The sequence below is a fragment of the Teleopsis dalmanni genome, chromosome 1 (genome assembly GCF_002237135.1).
Source record: "Teleopsis dalmanni isolate 2A chromosome 1, ASM223713v2, whole genome shotgun sequence".
In the NCBI taxonomy this organism is placed as follows: Eukaryota; Metazoa; Arthropoda; class Insecta; order Diptera; family Diopsidae; genus Teleopsis; species Teleopsis dalmanni.
Window position 1 is genome coordinate 223,157,324 of NC_051846.1, and position 14,608 is coordinate 223,171,931.

Sequence of the window (14,608 nt, forward strand, 5' to 3'; positions counted from 1 at the left end):
AAATCCGAATTAAGTCTTTGTGAGACCATTAAGGAAGAGGAATTTCCTTGCACCAACGTTCGCATACGATACAATTTTGGTTCCGAAGTATGTGCGTGTGAGGTCAACCTATTCAACAACAACACAATACCAAATAGTCGGTTGAAGCACACTATCAACAAGCTGACCTGGATTCCATTGAATCACAAAAATCAATGGATTTATGCGACATCAACATCTTCACGAGCAACTGCAGTATGTAATAAGGAAATCATATCACTAAATCTAAAAGGTTCAGGTTTATTGACGATCGATCCAGACTGCGTGCTTAAAGACAACTTCGTTTCCGTGCAAGGACAACAAATAATTGCAAGCACGGCAAGATATTCATACAGTAGTCTTGATACAATCTCCGAATTAAGGCTACAACCCCCTATGAAGACATCAGATGCTTACAGCGGCAACAGTACACTGTCAACGGTACGCAACAACCAATACGATCAACAGCTTAAAGAACTCACAGTATTGCAGAAGGTGTTACAGTCATACCAGATAAATGATCTTCCAAATCAATTTCAGTCACACAAGTACCACAGCTTCACCATAGCTTACGCTGCACTCGTTATAGGGCTGATATTAATCATAATCATGATGAAGAAGAAATTGCAGAAAACACATGTTGAAATTCCATCCGATGAAGAAGCCACCCGCACAACACCTACACCCATGCCACGTCGACAGTCACGAGAATTCGTTATCAACATATAGTCGGACTGACTACCTGACAGCTAGAGGCTCATATTGTTGAACGGTTGTTCAACGCGGGGGAGAATGTTGAATATTTGTTTATATTATATTATATTATTGTTTTTATTAATTTTGTATGAATAATTTGTTATTTTTATTTATAATTGTAATAATTGTTTAAATATATTTGGTGTAAAAAAATAAACGTTGTTCAATGCATGCCCAAAATACGTCATACGCTTCTTGTTGGCACAATGAAAACAAAGCGTTCAAAATTTCGTCTGCAGGAAAATGCACTCTTGCAGTTTGCAATAAGTTCATTGTTTGGCATGCATGGTCAAGGTTATTTTAGTTAATTTATTTGTTGTAAATTAATTATCAATTTTAAATAAAAGGCACAATTGAATTTTTGACAATTCAATTGATGCGAAGCCACATTCGTTATCGATTCTTTTCTGTTCGTTCTAATAGCTTGTAGAGTTGGTTCAAGTACCAAATTTACACCATATAAGCACCTGACTACTGGATTCAAGTGTTCAGTAATCAGGATAATTTAGGACAATCGTCAAATCACTGGGTTCAAGTGCTCAGTGGTTTTCTTGTTTAAATAGAATCAACATAAGTACTGGATTCAAGTGTTCAGTGCTTGTAAATAGTTGATTCCAATGTTGATCAGACATTTTGGTTTGATCGTACATTTTTTGGTGACCCCGTGAAACGGACAGCAGCACAGGATTGGTTCGACGCAGCAACAGTTAACAATCAACAGTTAGCGGTTAAGTTTCAGCATTCAGCATTCGAAGAACATTTTGAAGCACGTTTGGCAAAAACTCCAGAATAACGATGGCAACAATCAAAGCAACAGACAACTTTGGCGAAGCTGCTAGTAACCAAAAGGCATCACAGCCGCTACTAGTGGCTGCGACAAATGGTTTGATAAGAAAAACATCTGCTCGAATGGCAGCTCTAAAAAGATTAGTAGAGAGCTTGTCAGAGAGCGAAGGCATACAGCTACTTCAATATTACGAAATTAAATCAAACACAATCATGCAACATTGGAACCAATTGGGATGTTTGCATGATGAACTCTGGGAAAACTTTGAAAATCCACTGATGTCAGGATTCAATCAAGATGAGTATTACCAAATTGAAGATTTGGTACAACAATGTTTGATAGAGTTGTCCATAAAATTAGATCAACTACGAAACAAATAAGCAACAGTAGCAGAACCAAACATGCGGTCCTCACTGCCATTGCCAAAGGTAACAATCCCAAATTTTAATGGGAATTACTTAAAATGGAGGCAATTTTTTGACTTGTTTACACAAATGGTAGACAATCAGCCACTACCAGGTGCTCAAAAAATGTGGTACTTGAAATCACATGTGACAGGTGAAGCTGAAAAATTGATAAGTCATTTCAGCATAACGGAGGACAATTATTCGGCAGCTTGGACATTACTGCAAGACCGTTATAATAATAAAAGGGTCTTGGCGTCCACGTTAATCGATGAACTTCTAAATCAGCCATCATTCACATCAACTGTGGCAGCAGTTAAAAATTTACATGACACAACGAAAGAGTGTCTATTAGCACTAAACCATCTTGGCGTTCAAACGACTTTTTGGGACCCAATTTTGTTACAAGTACTAATTAAAAAACTCGATCAGGCGATGCTCATTAGATATGAGCAATCTCTGGCAAAACCAAAAGAGATACAAAACATTCAGGAGTTTTTAGCCTTTTTAGAACTACAGTTCCAACTGATGGAAGTTGTAGAACAAAAAGATAAGGTGGCTATAAAAATTAAAGCAAATCGAAATAACTCAGTGTCATCGGCTGTAACAGTTTCTAAAGGAAACAACAATTGCAAACTGTGCAATGTAGACAGGCACCCACTGTATCATTGCCGTAAATTTCTGCAATTTTTACCATCTCAACGATTGGATTGGGTGAAAAATCAACAGCTCTGTTTTAACTGTTTCAGAAATGATCATGTGGTGAACAAATGTTCATCAAGAAGTTGTACCAAATGTAATAAAAAGCATAACACGTTGCTACATTTGGAAGTTAACAACCAAACAAAACAGAACATTCAACCTAGCTCAAGTGGGTACAACACCGCAGTTACCACAGCGACAGCGAATACATCCACAGGTCATCGTCTCTGAGCGTCTTGTCAAAAGGCTCAATATATCAAAAACAAAATCGTTATTGTGCATAGAAGGGATAGGAAAGGTGCAAAAAAATTCAACGCAGCGAGTTAACATCAAATTGCAATCACTTAATTCAAGGTTTACTACAGAAGTCGAAGCGTTTGTGCTTCCAAATATAGTTCCACCTCAACCAAGTTGCAGCTACGATATTTCCATTCAGCATTCAGTTAGCAGATCCAACATTTTTCCAACAAGAGAAAATTGATATTTTACTCGGTGCGGAGTTCTATTTCAGTCTGTTAAAAAAGGGTAAAATCACGCTTGCTCCTGGGCTTCCAGTCTTGCAAAATTCTACACTTGGCTGGATTGTCAGTGGCAAGGTTGCATCAAATACAGACACATCAAACGTTTTATGTGCAGTTTTTGGCTTTGGGGCGGAGGTTGTTGATAATAATTCATCGTTAGAAGATGCAATTGAACGATTATGGCGAATGGATGAGGTGAATACAACAGAAAGGACATTATCCAAAGAAGAAAAATTATGCGAATCTCATTTTGTGCAGAACGTCCATACAAATAAAGAAGGACGTTTTGTGGTAAGGTTGCCGTTTCTGGAAAACTCATTGACGTTAGGGAAATCTCAAGAAACAGCTTGGAGAAGATTCATCAGTCTTGAACGACGACTAGCAAAAAATGATGTTTTGCGGAAACAATATGTCTAGTTTATGGAAGAGTATGAGCGATTGGGTCACATGACCGAAGTAAACTTGGATTCCATGTTGACTCCAAGATATTTCATTCCTCATCATTGCGTACTAAAACCAGATAGTACAACTACTAAACTTCGAGTGATGTTTGACGCATCAGCCAAAACTACATCTGGACACTCGTTGAATGATTTAATGTATAACGGACCGACAGTTCAAAGTGAACTCTTTTCAATTCTGCTCCGGTTTAGGCGACCACGGTTTGTTTTTACCACAGATATCGAGAAAATGTATCGTCAAGTTTTGATAAATCCTGAAGATCGACGCTATCAACTTATCATTTGGAGAAGCAGTCCAAATTCAACGAAGCGTTATTATCAGCTAAACACAATTACATTTGGAACTCGAGCAGCTCCTTACCTAGCAACAAGATGTCTGCAAAAGATAGCATTAGAAAATAAAGTGAATTATCCATTAGGAGCTCAAATCCTGTGTGACAATTTCTACGTTGACGATGGGCTCGGTGGATCAGATAGTTTAATTATGGCTATTGAAGCTCAAAGGCAATTAATCCATATTTTAAAGAAGCATCAGTTTTATCTACGGAAATGGAGTGCAAACCATCCTCAACTTTTGAAAAACATTTCTCAAGATGATCAAGAGGTAAATCTAGATTTTACTAATGATAATAACGAGTCAATCAAAACGCTGGGACTATTTTGGTTGCCCAAAGCGGATTTATTTGGAATTAAGGTCCAAATGGTTACTGAAGGAATAATCACGACGAGAGTCGTTAGTTCTGATTTAGCTAGACTGTTCGACCCACTTGGTTTATTAGCTCCAGTAATAGTCAAAGCAAAGATTTTCATACAACACTTATGGCAGTTGAAATTATCTTGGGATGAACCACTTCCTACAGATCTTTGTACAACATGGTCAACATTTAGAGAAAACTTAAGTACTCTAAAAAACTTTCAAGTGGCAAGACATATCTTCAGAGGCGAGGTTCCATCATCAACACAACTACACATTTTTGCTGATGCATCTGAAAAGGCATTTGGTGCTGCAGCATATGTCAGAGCAATTTTAAAGGATGGTAGAATAATAGTATTATGTGCAAAGTCAAGAGTAGCACCACTCAGAAAACAAACGCTACCGCGACTAGAGTTATGTGCGGCAGTCCTAGCAGCGGAACTCTCAGCAAGAGTCAAAAGCGATCTTCAAGAGAAGGACCAGCCGGTATTTTTGTGGACAGATTCAGAAATTGTGTTTACTTGGATTAATTCACAGTCTTTATCATTTCAAACATTTGTAGCTAACAGGGCGGCAAGAATTCAAACTGCCTGTTAATACAGATGATCAACCAACAATGGCTGAAGCTGATCACGAAATACCTCCTGACAACGTAATTATTGAAGATAAAAAAGAATCGTATGAAGAGCCCAAGACAAAACGTAGAAAACTGCCGACCAATTTGTACTGTTTTGTATTACTTACACTATTACTGATATTGCCAATAGTAATAGGATCTCCAATTGACAATAAAAGGTTTGGCACAAAATTGGGTATTCACTTTGAAAATCTGGGCACAACTGCCATATAAACCACTGAATGGAATCTACTAGTTAATTATGATTTAAGTCTTTATTGGACGGAAGCAGCAGCTCTAAACACAGGAATAATGTCGCTACATCAAGCTTGTCAACAAATGAAACCAAACGCATCATGTGCGAATACAGTTAATCACTTTAAACATATTGAATCCGAACTACAACTCGATGAAAAATTACTTCATGATCATCGCTTCAAAAGAGGAGCAATTGATCTTGTAGGCAATATTGCACATTCACTGTTTGGAGTATTAGACTCAGAAAATGCCAAAGGAATGTCAAATATAATTTCAGAAGTGAAACCAAATGAAATACAATTATTGACGCTATTTAAGAATCAGACATCAGTTGTCGATTCAACAATCAACATATTGAAGAAAGATAAAATAGCAGTTCAAGAAGGTTTTGACCACATTGACAATGAAATAAAGGCATTGATACATTCAATAAAAGATACAAATAGAGAGGTAAATCAATTACGGCTCAATCAAGTTTCCAATGCAGGAGCCATTCAATTAACACTGGTAGCACATAATCTACAGAAGATACAATCTGCCATTACATATAGATGCTCTAATTGATACTCATCATGGAAAAGTGAATCCATTGTTATTGACACCAACACAATTACAAAAGGAAGTTAATCAAATCAAACTTCATTTATCACCATCATTAGAATTACCGATGCCAGAAGATGAGTTAATATCCCTTTACAGAGTAATGAAGGTTAAAGGTGGAATCACACAGCAGCATGCAGTTTTTAGTATAACATTACCCTTGATTGAACATGAACGATTTGAATTGTTTCAGCTAATTCCAATCCCGAACTGGGTAAATGACTCCATGATGGTAATTGACTCCTGCAGTTCTATTTTGGCTATTAATACGGAGCATGATCAATATTTTCCTCTTATAAAATCCGAATTAAGTCTTTGTGAGACCATTAAGGAAGAGGAATTTCTTTGCACCAACGTCCGCATATGATACAATTTTGGTTCCGAAGTATGTGCGTGTGAGGTCAACCTATTCAACAACAACACAATACCAAATTGTCGGTTGAAACACACTATCAACAAGCTGACCTGGATTCCATTGAATCACAAAAATCAATGAATTTATGCGACATCGACATCTTCACGAGCAACTGCAGTATGTAATAAGGAAATCATTCCACTAAATCTAAAAGGTTCAGGTTTATTGACGATCGATCCAGACTGCGTGCTTAAACACAACTTTGTTTCCGTGCAAGGACAACAAATAATTGCAAGCACGGCAAGATATTCATACAGTAGTCTTGGTACAATCTCCGAATTAAGGCTACAACCCCCTATGAAGACATCAGATGCTTACAGCGGCAACAGTACACTGTCAATAGTACGCAACAACCAATACAATCAACAGCTTAAAGAACTCACAGTATTGCAGAAGGTGTTACAGTCATACCAGATAAATGATCTTCCAAATCAATTTCAGTCACACAAGTACCACAGCTTCACCATAGCTTACGCTGCACTCGTTATAGGGCTGATATTAATCATAATCATGATGAAGAAGAAATTGCAGAAAAAACATGTTGAAATTCCATCCGATAAAGAAGCCACCCGCACGACACCTATACCCATGCCACGTCGACAGTCACGAGAATTCGTTATCAACATATAGTCGGATTGACTACCTGACAGCTAGAGGCTCATATTGTTGAACGGTTGTTCAACGCGGGCGAGAATGTTGAATATTTATTTATATTATATTATATTATTATATATGAATATTTTGTTTTTATTAATTTTGTATGAATAATTTGTTATTTTTATTTGTATTGTAATAATTGTGTTAAATATATTTGGTGTAAAAAATAACGTTGTCAATGCAATGCCCAAAATACGTCATACGCTTCTGTTGGCACATGAAAACAAAAGCGTCAAATTTCGTCTGCAAGAAAATGCACTCTTGCAGTTTGCAATAAGTTCATTGTTTGGCATGCATGGTCAAGGTTATTTTAGTTAATTTATTTGTTGTAAATTAATTATCAATTTTAAATAAAAGGCACAATTGAATTTTTGACAATTCAATTGATGCGAAGCCACATTCGTTATCGATTCTTTTCTGTTCGTTCTAATAGCTTGTAGAGTTGGTTCAAGTACCAAATTTACACCATATAAGCACCTGACTACTGGATTCAAGTGTTCAGTAATCAGGATAATTTAGGACAATCGTCAAATCACTGGGTTCAAGTGCTCAGTGGTTTTCTTGTTTAAATAGAATCAATATAAGTACTGGATTCAAGTGTTCAGTGCTTGCAAATAGTTGATTCCAATGTTGATCAGACATTTTGGTTTGATCGTACATTTTTTGGTGACCCCGTGAAACGGACAGCAGCACAGGATTGGTTCGACGCAGCAACAGTTAACAATCAACAGTTAGCGGTTAAGTTTCAGCATTCAGCATTCGAAGAACATTTTGAAGCACGTTTGGCAAAAACTCCAGAATAACGATGGCAACAATCAAAGCAACAGACAACTTTGGCGAAGCTGCTAGTAACCAAAAGGCATCACAGCCGCTACTAGTGGCTGCGACAAATGGTTTGATAAGAAAAACATCTGCTCGAATGGCAGCTCTAAAAAGATTAGTAGAGAGCTTGTCAGAGAGCGAAGGCATACAGCTACTTCAATATTACGAAATTAAATCAAACACAATCATGCAACATTGGAACCAATTGGGATGTTTGCATGATGAACTCTGGGAAAACTTTGAAAATCCACTGATGTCAGGATTCAATCAAGATGAGTATTACCAAATTGAAGATTTGGTACAACAATGTTTGATAGAGTTGTCCATAAAATTAGATCAACTACGAAACAAATAAGCAACAGTAGCAGAACCAAACATGCGGTCCTCACTGCCATTGCCAAAGGTAACAATCCCAAATTTTAATGGGAATTACTTAAAATGGAGGCAATTTTTTGACTTGTTTACACAAATGGTAGACAATCAGCCACTACCAGGTGCTCAAAAAATGTGGTACTTGAAATCACATGTGACAGGTGAAGCTGAAAAATTGATAAGTCATTTCAGCATAACGGAGGACAATTATTCGGCAGCTTGGACATTACTGCAAGACCGTTATAATAATAAAAGGGTCTTGGCGTCCACGTTAATCGATGAACTTCTAAATCAGCCATCATTCACATCAACTGTGGCAGCAGTTAAAAATTTACATGACACAACGAAAGAGTGTCTATTAGCACTAAACCATCTTGGCGTTCAAACGACTTTTTGGGACCCAATTTTGTTACAAGTACTAATTAAAAAACTCGATCAGGCGATGCTCATTAGATATGAGCAATCTCTGGCAAAACCAAAAGAGATACAAAACATTCAGGAGTTTTTAGCCTTTTTAGAACTACAGTTCCAACTGATGGAAGTTGTAGAACAAAAAGATAAGGTGGCTATAAAAATTAAAGCAAATCGAAATAACTCAGTGTCATCGGCTGTAACAGTTTCTAAAGGAAACAACAATTGCAAACTGTGCAATGTAGACAGGCACCCACTGTATCATTGCCGTAAATTCTTGCAATTTTCACCATCTCAACGATTGGATTGGGTGAAAAATCAACAGCTCTGTTTTAACTGTTTCAGAAATGATCATGTGGTGAACAAATGTTCATCAAGAAGTTGTACCAAATGTAATAAAAAGCATAACACGTTGCTACATTTGGAAGTTAACAACCAAACAAAACAGAACATTCAACCTAGCTCAAGTGGGTACAACACCGCAGTTACCACAGCGACAGCGAATACATCCACAGGTCATCGTCTCTGAGCGTCTTGTCAAAAGGCTCAATATATCAAAAACAAAATCGTTATTGTGCATAGAAGGGATAGGAAAGGTGCAAAAAAATTCAACGCAGCGAGTTAACATCAAATTGCAATCACTTAATTCAAGGTTTACTACAGAAGTCGAAGCGTTTGTGCTTCCAAATATAGTTCCACCTCAACCAAGTTGCAGCTACGATATTTCCATTCAGCATTCAGTTAGCAGATCCAACATTTTTCCAACAAGAGAAAATTGATATTTTACTCGGTGCGGAGTTCTATTTCAGTCTGTTAAAAAAGGGTAAAATCACGCTTGCTCCTGGGCTTCCAGTCTTGCAAAATTCTACACTTGGCTGGATTGTCAGTGGCAAGGTTGCATCAAATACAGACACATCAAACGTTTTATGTGCAGTTTTTGGCTTTGGGGCGGAGGTTGTTGATAATAATTCATCGTTAGAAGATGCAATTGAACGATTATGGCGAATGGATGAGGTGAATACAACAGAAAGGACATTATCCAAAGAAGAAAAATTATGCGAATCTCATTTTGTGCAGAACGTCCATACAAATAAAGAAGGACGTTTTGTGGTAAGGTTGCCGTTTCTGGAAAACTCATTGACGTTAGGGAAATCTCAAGAAACAGCTTGGAGAAGATTCATCAGTCTTGAACGACGACTAGCAAAAAATGATGTTTTGCGGAAACAATATGTCTAGTTTATGGAAGAGTATGAGCGATTGGGTCACATGACTGAAGTAAACTTGGATTCCATGTTGACTCCAAGATATTTCATTCCTCATCATTGCGTACTAAAACCAGATAGTACAACTACTAAACTTCGAGTGATGTTTGACGCATCAGCCAAAACTACATCTGGACACTCGTTGAATGATTTAATGTATAACGGACCGACAGTTCAAAGTGAACTCTTTTCAATTCTGCTCCGGTTTAGGCGACCACGGTTTGTTTTTACCACAGATATCGAGAAAATGTATCGTCAAGTTTTGATAAATCCTGAAGATCGACGCTATCAACTTATCATTTGGAGAAGCAGTCCAAATTCAACGATTCGTTATTATCAGCTAAACACAATTACATTTGGAACTCGAGCAGCTCCTTACCTAGCAACAAGATGTCTGCAAAAGATAGCATTAGAAAATAAAGTGAATTATCCATTAGGAGCTCAAATCCTGTGTGACAATTTCTACGTTGACGATGGGCTCGGTGGATCAGATAGTTTAATTACGGCTATTGAAGCTCAAAGGCAATTAATCCATATTTTAAAGAAGCATCAGTTTTATCTACGGAAATGGAGTGCAAACCATCCTCAACTTTTGAAAAACATTTCTCAAGATGATCAAGAGGTAAATCTAGATTTTACTAATGATAATAACGAGTCAATCAAAACGCTGGGACTATTTTGGTTGCCCAAAGCGGATTTATTTGGAATTAAGGTCCAAATGGTTACTGAAGGAATAATCACGACGAGAGTCGTTAGTTCTGATTTAGCTAGACTGTTCGACCCACTTGGTTTATTAGCTCCAGTAATAGTCAAAGCAAAGATTTTCATACAACACTTATGGCAGTTGAAATTATCTTGGGATGAACCACTTCCTACAGATCTTTGTACAACATGGTCAACATTTAGAGAAAACTTAAGTACTCTAAAAAACTTTCAAGTGGCAAGACATATCTTCAGAGGCGAGGTTCCATCATCAACACAACTACACATTTTTGCTGATGCATCTGAAAAGGCATTTGGTGCTGCAGCATATGTCAGAGCAATTTTAAAGGATGGTAGAATAATAGTATTATGTGCAAAGTCAAGAGTAGCACCACTCAGAAAACAAACGCTACCGCGACTAGAGTTATGTGCGGCAGTCCTAGCAGCGGAACTCTCAGCAAGAGTCAAAAGCGATCTTCAAGAGAAGGACCAGCCGGTATTTTTGTGGACAGATTCAGAAATTGTGTTTACTTGGATTAATTCACAGTCTTTATCATTTCAAACATTTGTAGCTAACAGGGCGGCAAGAATTCAAACTGCCTGTTAATACAGATGATCAACCAACAATGGCTGAAGCTGATCACGAAATACCTCCTGACAACGTAATTATTGAAGATAAAAAAGAATCGTATGAAGAGCCCAAGACAAAACGTAGAAAACTGCCGACCAATTTGTACTGTTTTGTATTACTTACACTATTACTGATATTGCCAATAGTAATAGGATCTCCAATTGACAATAAAAGGTTTGGCACAAAATTGGGTATTCACTTTGAAAATCTGGGCACAACTGCCATATAAACCACTGAATGGAATCTACTAGTTAATTATGATTTAAGTCTTTATTGGACGGAAGCAGCAGCTCTAAACACAGGAATAATGTCGCTACATCAAGCTTGTCAACAAATGAAACCAAACGCATCATGTGCGAATACAGTTAATCACTTTAAACATATTGAATCCGAACTACAACTCGATGAAAAATTACTTCATGATCATCGCTTCAAAAGAGGAGCAATTGATCTTGTAGGCAATATTGCACATTCACTGTTTGGAGTATTAGACTCAGAAAATGCCAAAGGAATGTCAAATATAATTTCAGAAGTGAAACCAAATGAAATACAATTATTGACGCTATTTAAGAATCAGACATCAGTTGTCGATTCAACAATCAACATATTGAAGAAAGATAAAATAGCAGTTCAAGAAGGTTTTGACCACATTGACAATGAAATAAAGGCATTGATACATTCAATAAAAGATACAAATAGAGAGGTAAATCAATTACGGCTCAATCAAGTTTCCAATGCAGGAGCCATTCAATTAACACTGGTAGCACATAATCTACAGAAGATACAATCTGCCATTACATATAGATGCTCTAATTGATACTCATCATGGAAAAGTGAATCCATTGTTATTGACACCAACACAATTACAAAAGGAAGTTAATCAAATCAAACTTCATTTATCACCATCATTAGAATTACCGATGCCAGAAGATGAGTTAATATCCCTTTACAGAGTAATGAAGGTTAAAGGTGGAATCACACAGCAGCATGCAGTTTTTAGTATAACATTACCCTTGATTGAACATGAACGATTTGAATTGTTTCAGCTAATTCCAATCCCGAACTGGGTAAATGACTCCATGACGGTAATTGACTCCTGCAGTTCTATTTTGGCTATTAATACGCAGCATGATCAATATTTTCCTCTTATAAAATCCGAATTAAGTCTTTGTGAGACCATTAAGGAAGAGGAATTTCTTTGCACCAACGTCCGTATACGATACAATTTTGGTTCCGAAGTATGTGCGTGTGAGGTCAACCTATTCAACAACAACACAATACCAAATTGTCGGTTGAAACACACTATCAACAAGCTGACCTGGATTCCATTGAATCACAAAAATCAATGGATTTATGCGACATCAACATCTTCACGAGCAACTGCAGTATGTAATAAGGAAATCATTCCACTAAATCTAAAAGGTTCAGGATTATTGACGATCGATCCAGACTGCGTGCTTAAACACAACTTTGTTTCCGTGCAAGGACAACAAATAATTGCAAGCACGGCAAGATATTCATACAGTAGTCTTGGTACAATCTCCGAATTAAGGCTACAACCCCCTATGAAGACATCAGATGCTTACAGCGGCAACAGTACACTGTCAATAGTACGCAACAACCAATACAATCAACAGCTTAAAGAACTCACAGTATTGCAGAAGGTGTTACAGTCATACCAGATAAATGATCTTCCAAATCAATTTCAGTCACACAAGTACCACAGCTTCACCATAGCTTACGCTGCACTCGTTATAGGGCTGATATTAATCATAATCATGATGAAGAAGAAATTGCAGAAAAAACATGTTGAAATTCCATCCGATAAAGAAGCCACCCGCACGACACCTATACCCATGCCACGTCGACAGTCACGAGAATTCGTTATCAACATATAGTCGGATTGACTACCTGACAGCTAGAGGCTCATATTGTTGAACGGTTGTTCAACGCGGGCGAGAATGTTGAATATTTGTTTATATTATATTATATTATTATATATGAATATTTTGTTTTTATTAATTTTGTATGAATAATTTGTTATTTTTATTTGTATTGTAATAATTGTGTTAAATATATTTGGTGTAAAAAATAACGTTGTCAATGCAATTCCCAAAATACGTCATACGCTTCTGTTGGCACATGAAAACAAAAGCGTCAAATTTCGTCTGCAAGAAAATGCACTCTTGCAGTTTGCAATAAGTTCATTGTTTGGCATGCATGGTCAAGGTTATTTTAGTTAATTTATTTGTTGTAAATTAATTATCAATTTTAAATAAAAGGCACAATTGAATTTTTGACAATTCAATTGATGCGAAGCCACATTCGTTATCGATTCTTTTCTGTTCGTTCTAATAGCTTGTAGAGTTGGTTCAAGTACCAAATTTACACCATATAAGCACCTGACTACTGGATTCAAGTGTTCAGTAATCAGGATAATTTAGGACAATCGTCAAATCACTGGATTCAAGTGCTCAGTGGTTTTCTTGTTTAAATAGAATCAACATAAGTACTGGATTCAAGTGTTCAGTGCTTGCAAATAGTTGATTCCAACGTTGATCAGACATTTTGGTTTGATCGTACATTTTTTGGTGACCCCGTGAAACGGACAGCAGCACAGGATTGGTTCGACGCAGCAACAGTCAACAATCAACAGTTAGCGGTTAAGTTTCAGCATTCAGCATTCGAAGAACATTTTGAAGCACGTTTGGCAAAAACTCCAGAATAACGATGGCAACAATCAAAGCAACAGACAACTTTGGTGAAGCTGCTAGTAACCAAAAGGCATCACAGCCGCTACTAGTGGCTACGACAAATGGTTTGATAAGAAAAACATCTGCTCGAATGGCAGCTCTAAAAAGATTAGTAGAGAGCTTGTCAGAGAGCGAAGGCATACAGCTACTTCAATATTACGAAATTAAATCAAACACAATCATGCAACATTGGAACCAATTGGGATGTTTGCATGATGAACTCTGGGAAAACTTTGAAAATCCACTGATGTCAGGATTCAATCAAGATGAGTATTACCAAATTGAAGATTTGGTACAACAATGTTTGATAGAGTTGTCCATAAAATTGGATCAACTACGAAACAAACAAGCAACAGTAGCAGAACCAAACATGCGGTCCTCATTGCCATTGCCAAAGGTAACAATCCCAAATTTTAATGGGAATTACTTAAAATGGAGGCAATTTTTTGACTTGTTTACACAAATGGTAGACAATCAGCCATTACCAGCTGCTCAAAAAATGTGGTACTTGAAATCACATGTGACAGGTGAAGCTGAAAAATTGATAAGTCATTTCAGCATAACGGAGGACAATTATTCGGCAGCTTGGACATTACTGCAAGACCGTTATAATAATAAAAGGGTCTTGGCGTCCACGTTAATCGATGAACTTCTAAATCAGCCATCATTCACATCAACTGTGGCAGCAGTTAAAAATTTACATGACACAACGAAAGAGTGTCTATTAGCACTAAACCATCTTGGCGTTCAAACGACTTTTTGGGAC

At 37.1% G+C, this 14,608-nt stretch overlaps 5 protein-coding genes across 5 annotated transcripts in view; all 5 read left to right on the forward strand.

The window, feature by feature from the left end:
* LOC119667480 overlaps nucleotides 1–747 on the forward strand; it is a 1,979-nt gene extending 1,232 nt beyond the window's left edge. Inside the window, exon 2 of the mRNA XM_038076772.1 lies at nucleotides 15–747. Coding sequence (XP_037932700.1) covers nucleotides 15–747 — 733 coding nt within the window. The remainder of the gene's footprint in view (nucleotides 1–14) is intronic.
* Nucleotides 748–3,608: 2,861 nt separating this feature from the next.
* LOC119667481 lies at nucleotides 3,609–5,193 on the forward strand. The gene is made up of 2 exons (XM_038076773.1): nucleotides 3,609–4,829; nucleotides 4,906–5,193. The coding sequence occupies exons 1-2, from the start codon at nucleotides 3,609–3,611 to the stop codon at nucleotides 5,191–5,193; spliced, it is 1,509 nt and encodes a 502-aa protein (XP_037932701.1).
* A 2,987-nt stretch (nucleotides 5,194–8,180) lies between these two features.
* Nucleotides 8,181–9,023, forward strand: LOC119667482. The gene has a single exon (XM_038076774.1). It carries the CDS (start codon nucleotides 8,181–8,183, stop codon nucleotides 9,021–9,023), a length of 843 nt encoding a protein of 280 aa, XP_037932702.1.
* Nucleotides 9,024–9,733: 710 nt separating this feature from the next.
* LOC119667483 lies at nucleotides 9,734–11,318 on the forward strand. The gene is made up of 2 exons (XM_038076776.1): nucleotides 9,734–10,954; nucleotides 11,031–11,318. The coding sequence occupies exons 1-2, from the start codon at nucleotides 9,734–9,736 to the stop codon at nucleotides 11,316–11,318; spliced, it is 1,509 nt and encodes a 502-aa protein (XP_037932704.1).
* A 78-nt stretch (nucleotides 11,319–11,396) lies between these two features.
* On the forward strand, nucleotides 11,397–12,987 carry LOC119667484. The gene is made up of 2 exons (XM_038076777.1): nucleotides 11,397–11,792; nucleotides 11,854–12,987. Exons 1-2 carry the CDS (start codon nucleotides 11,397–11,399, stop codon nucleotides 12,985–12,987), a joined length of 1,530 nt encoding a protein of 509 aa, XP_037932705.1.
* Nucleotides 12,988–14,608: the final 1,621 nt, after the last annotated feature.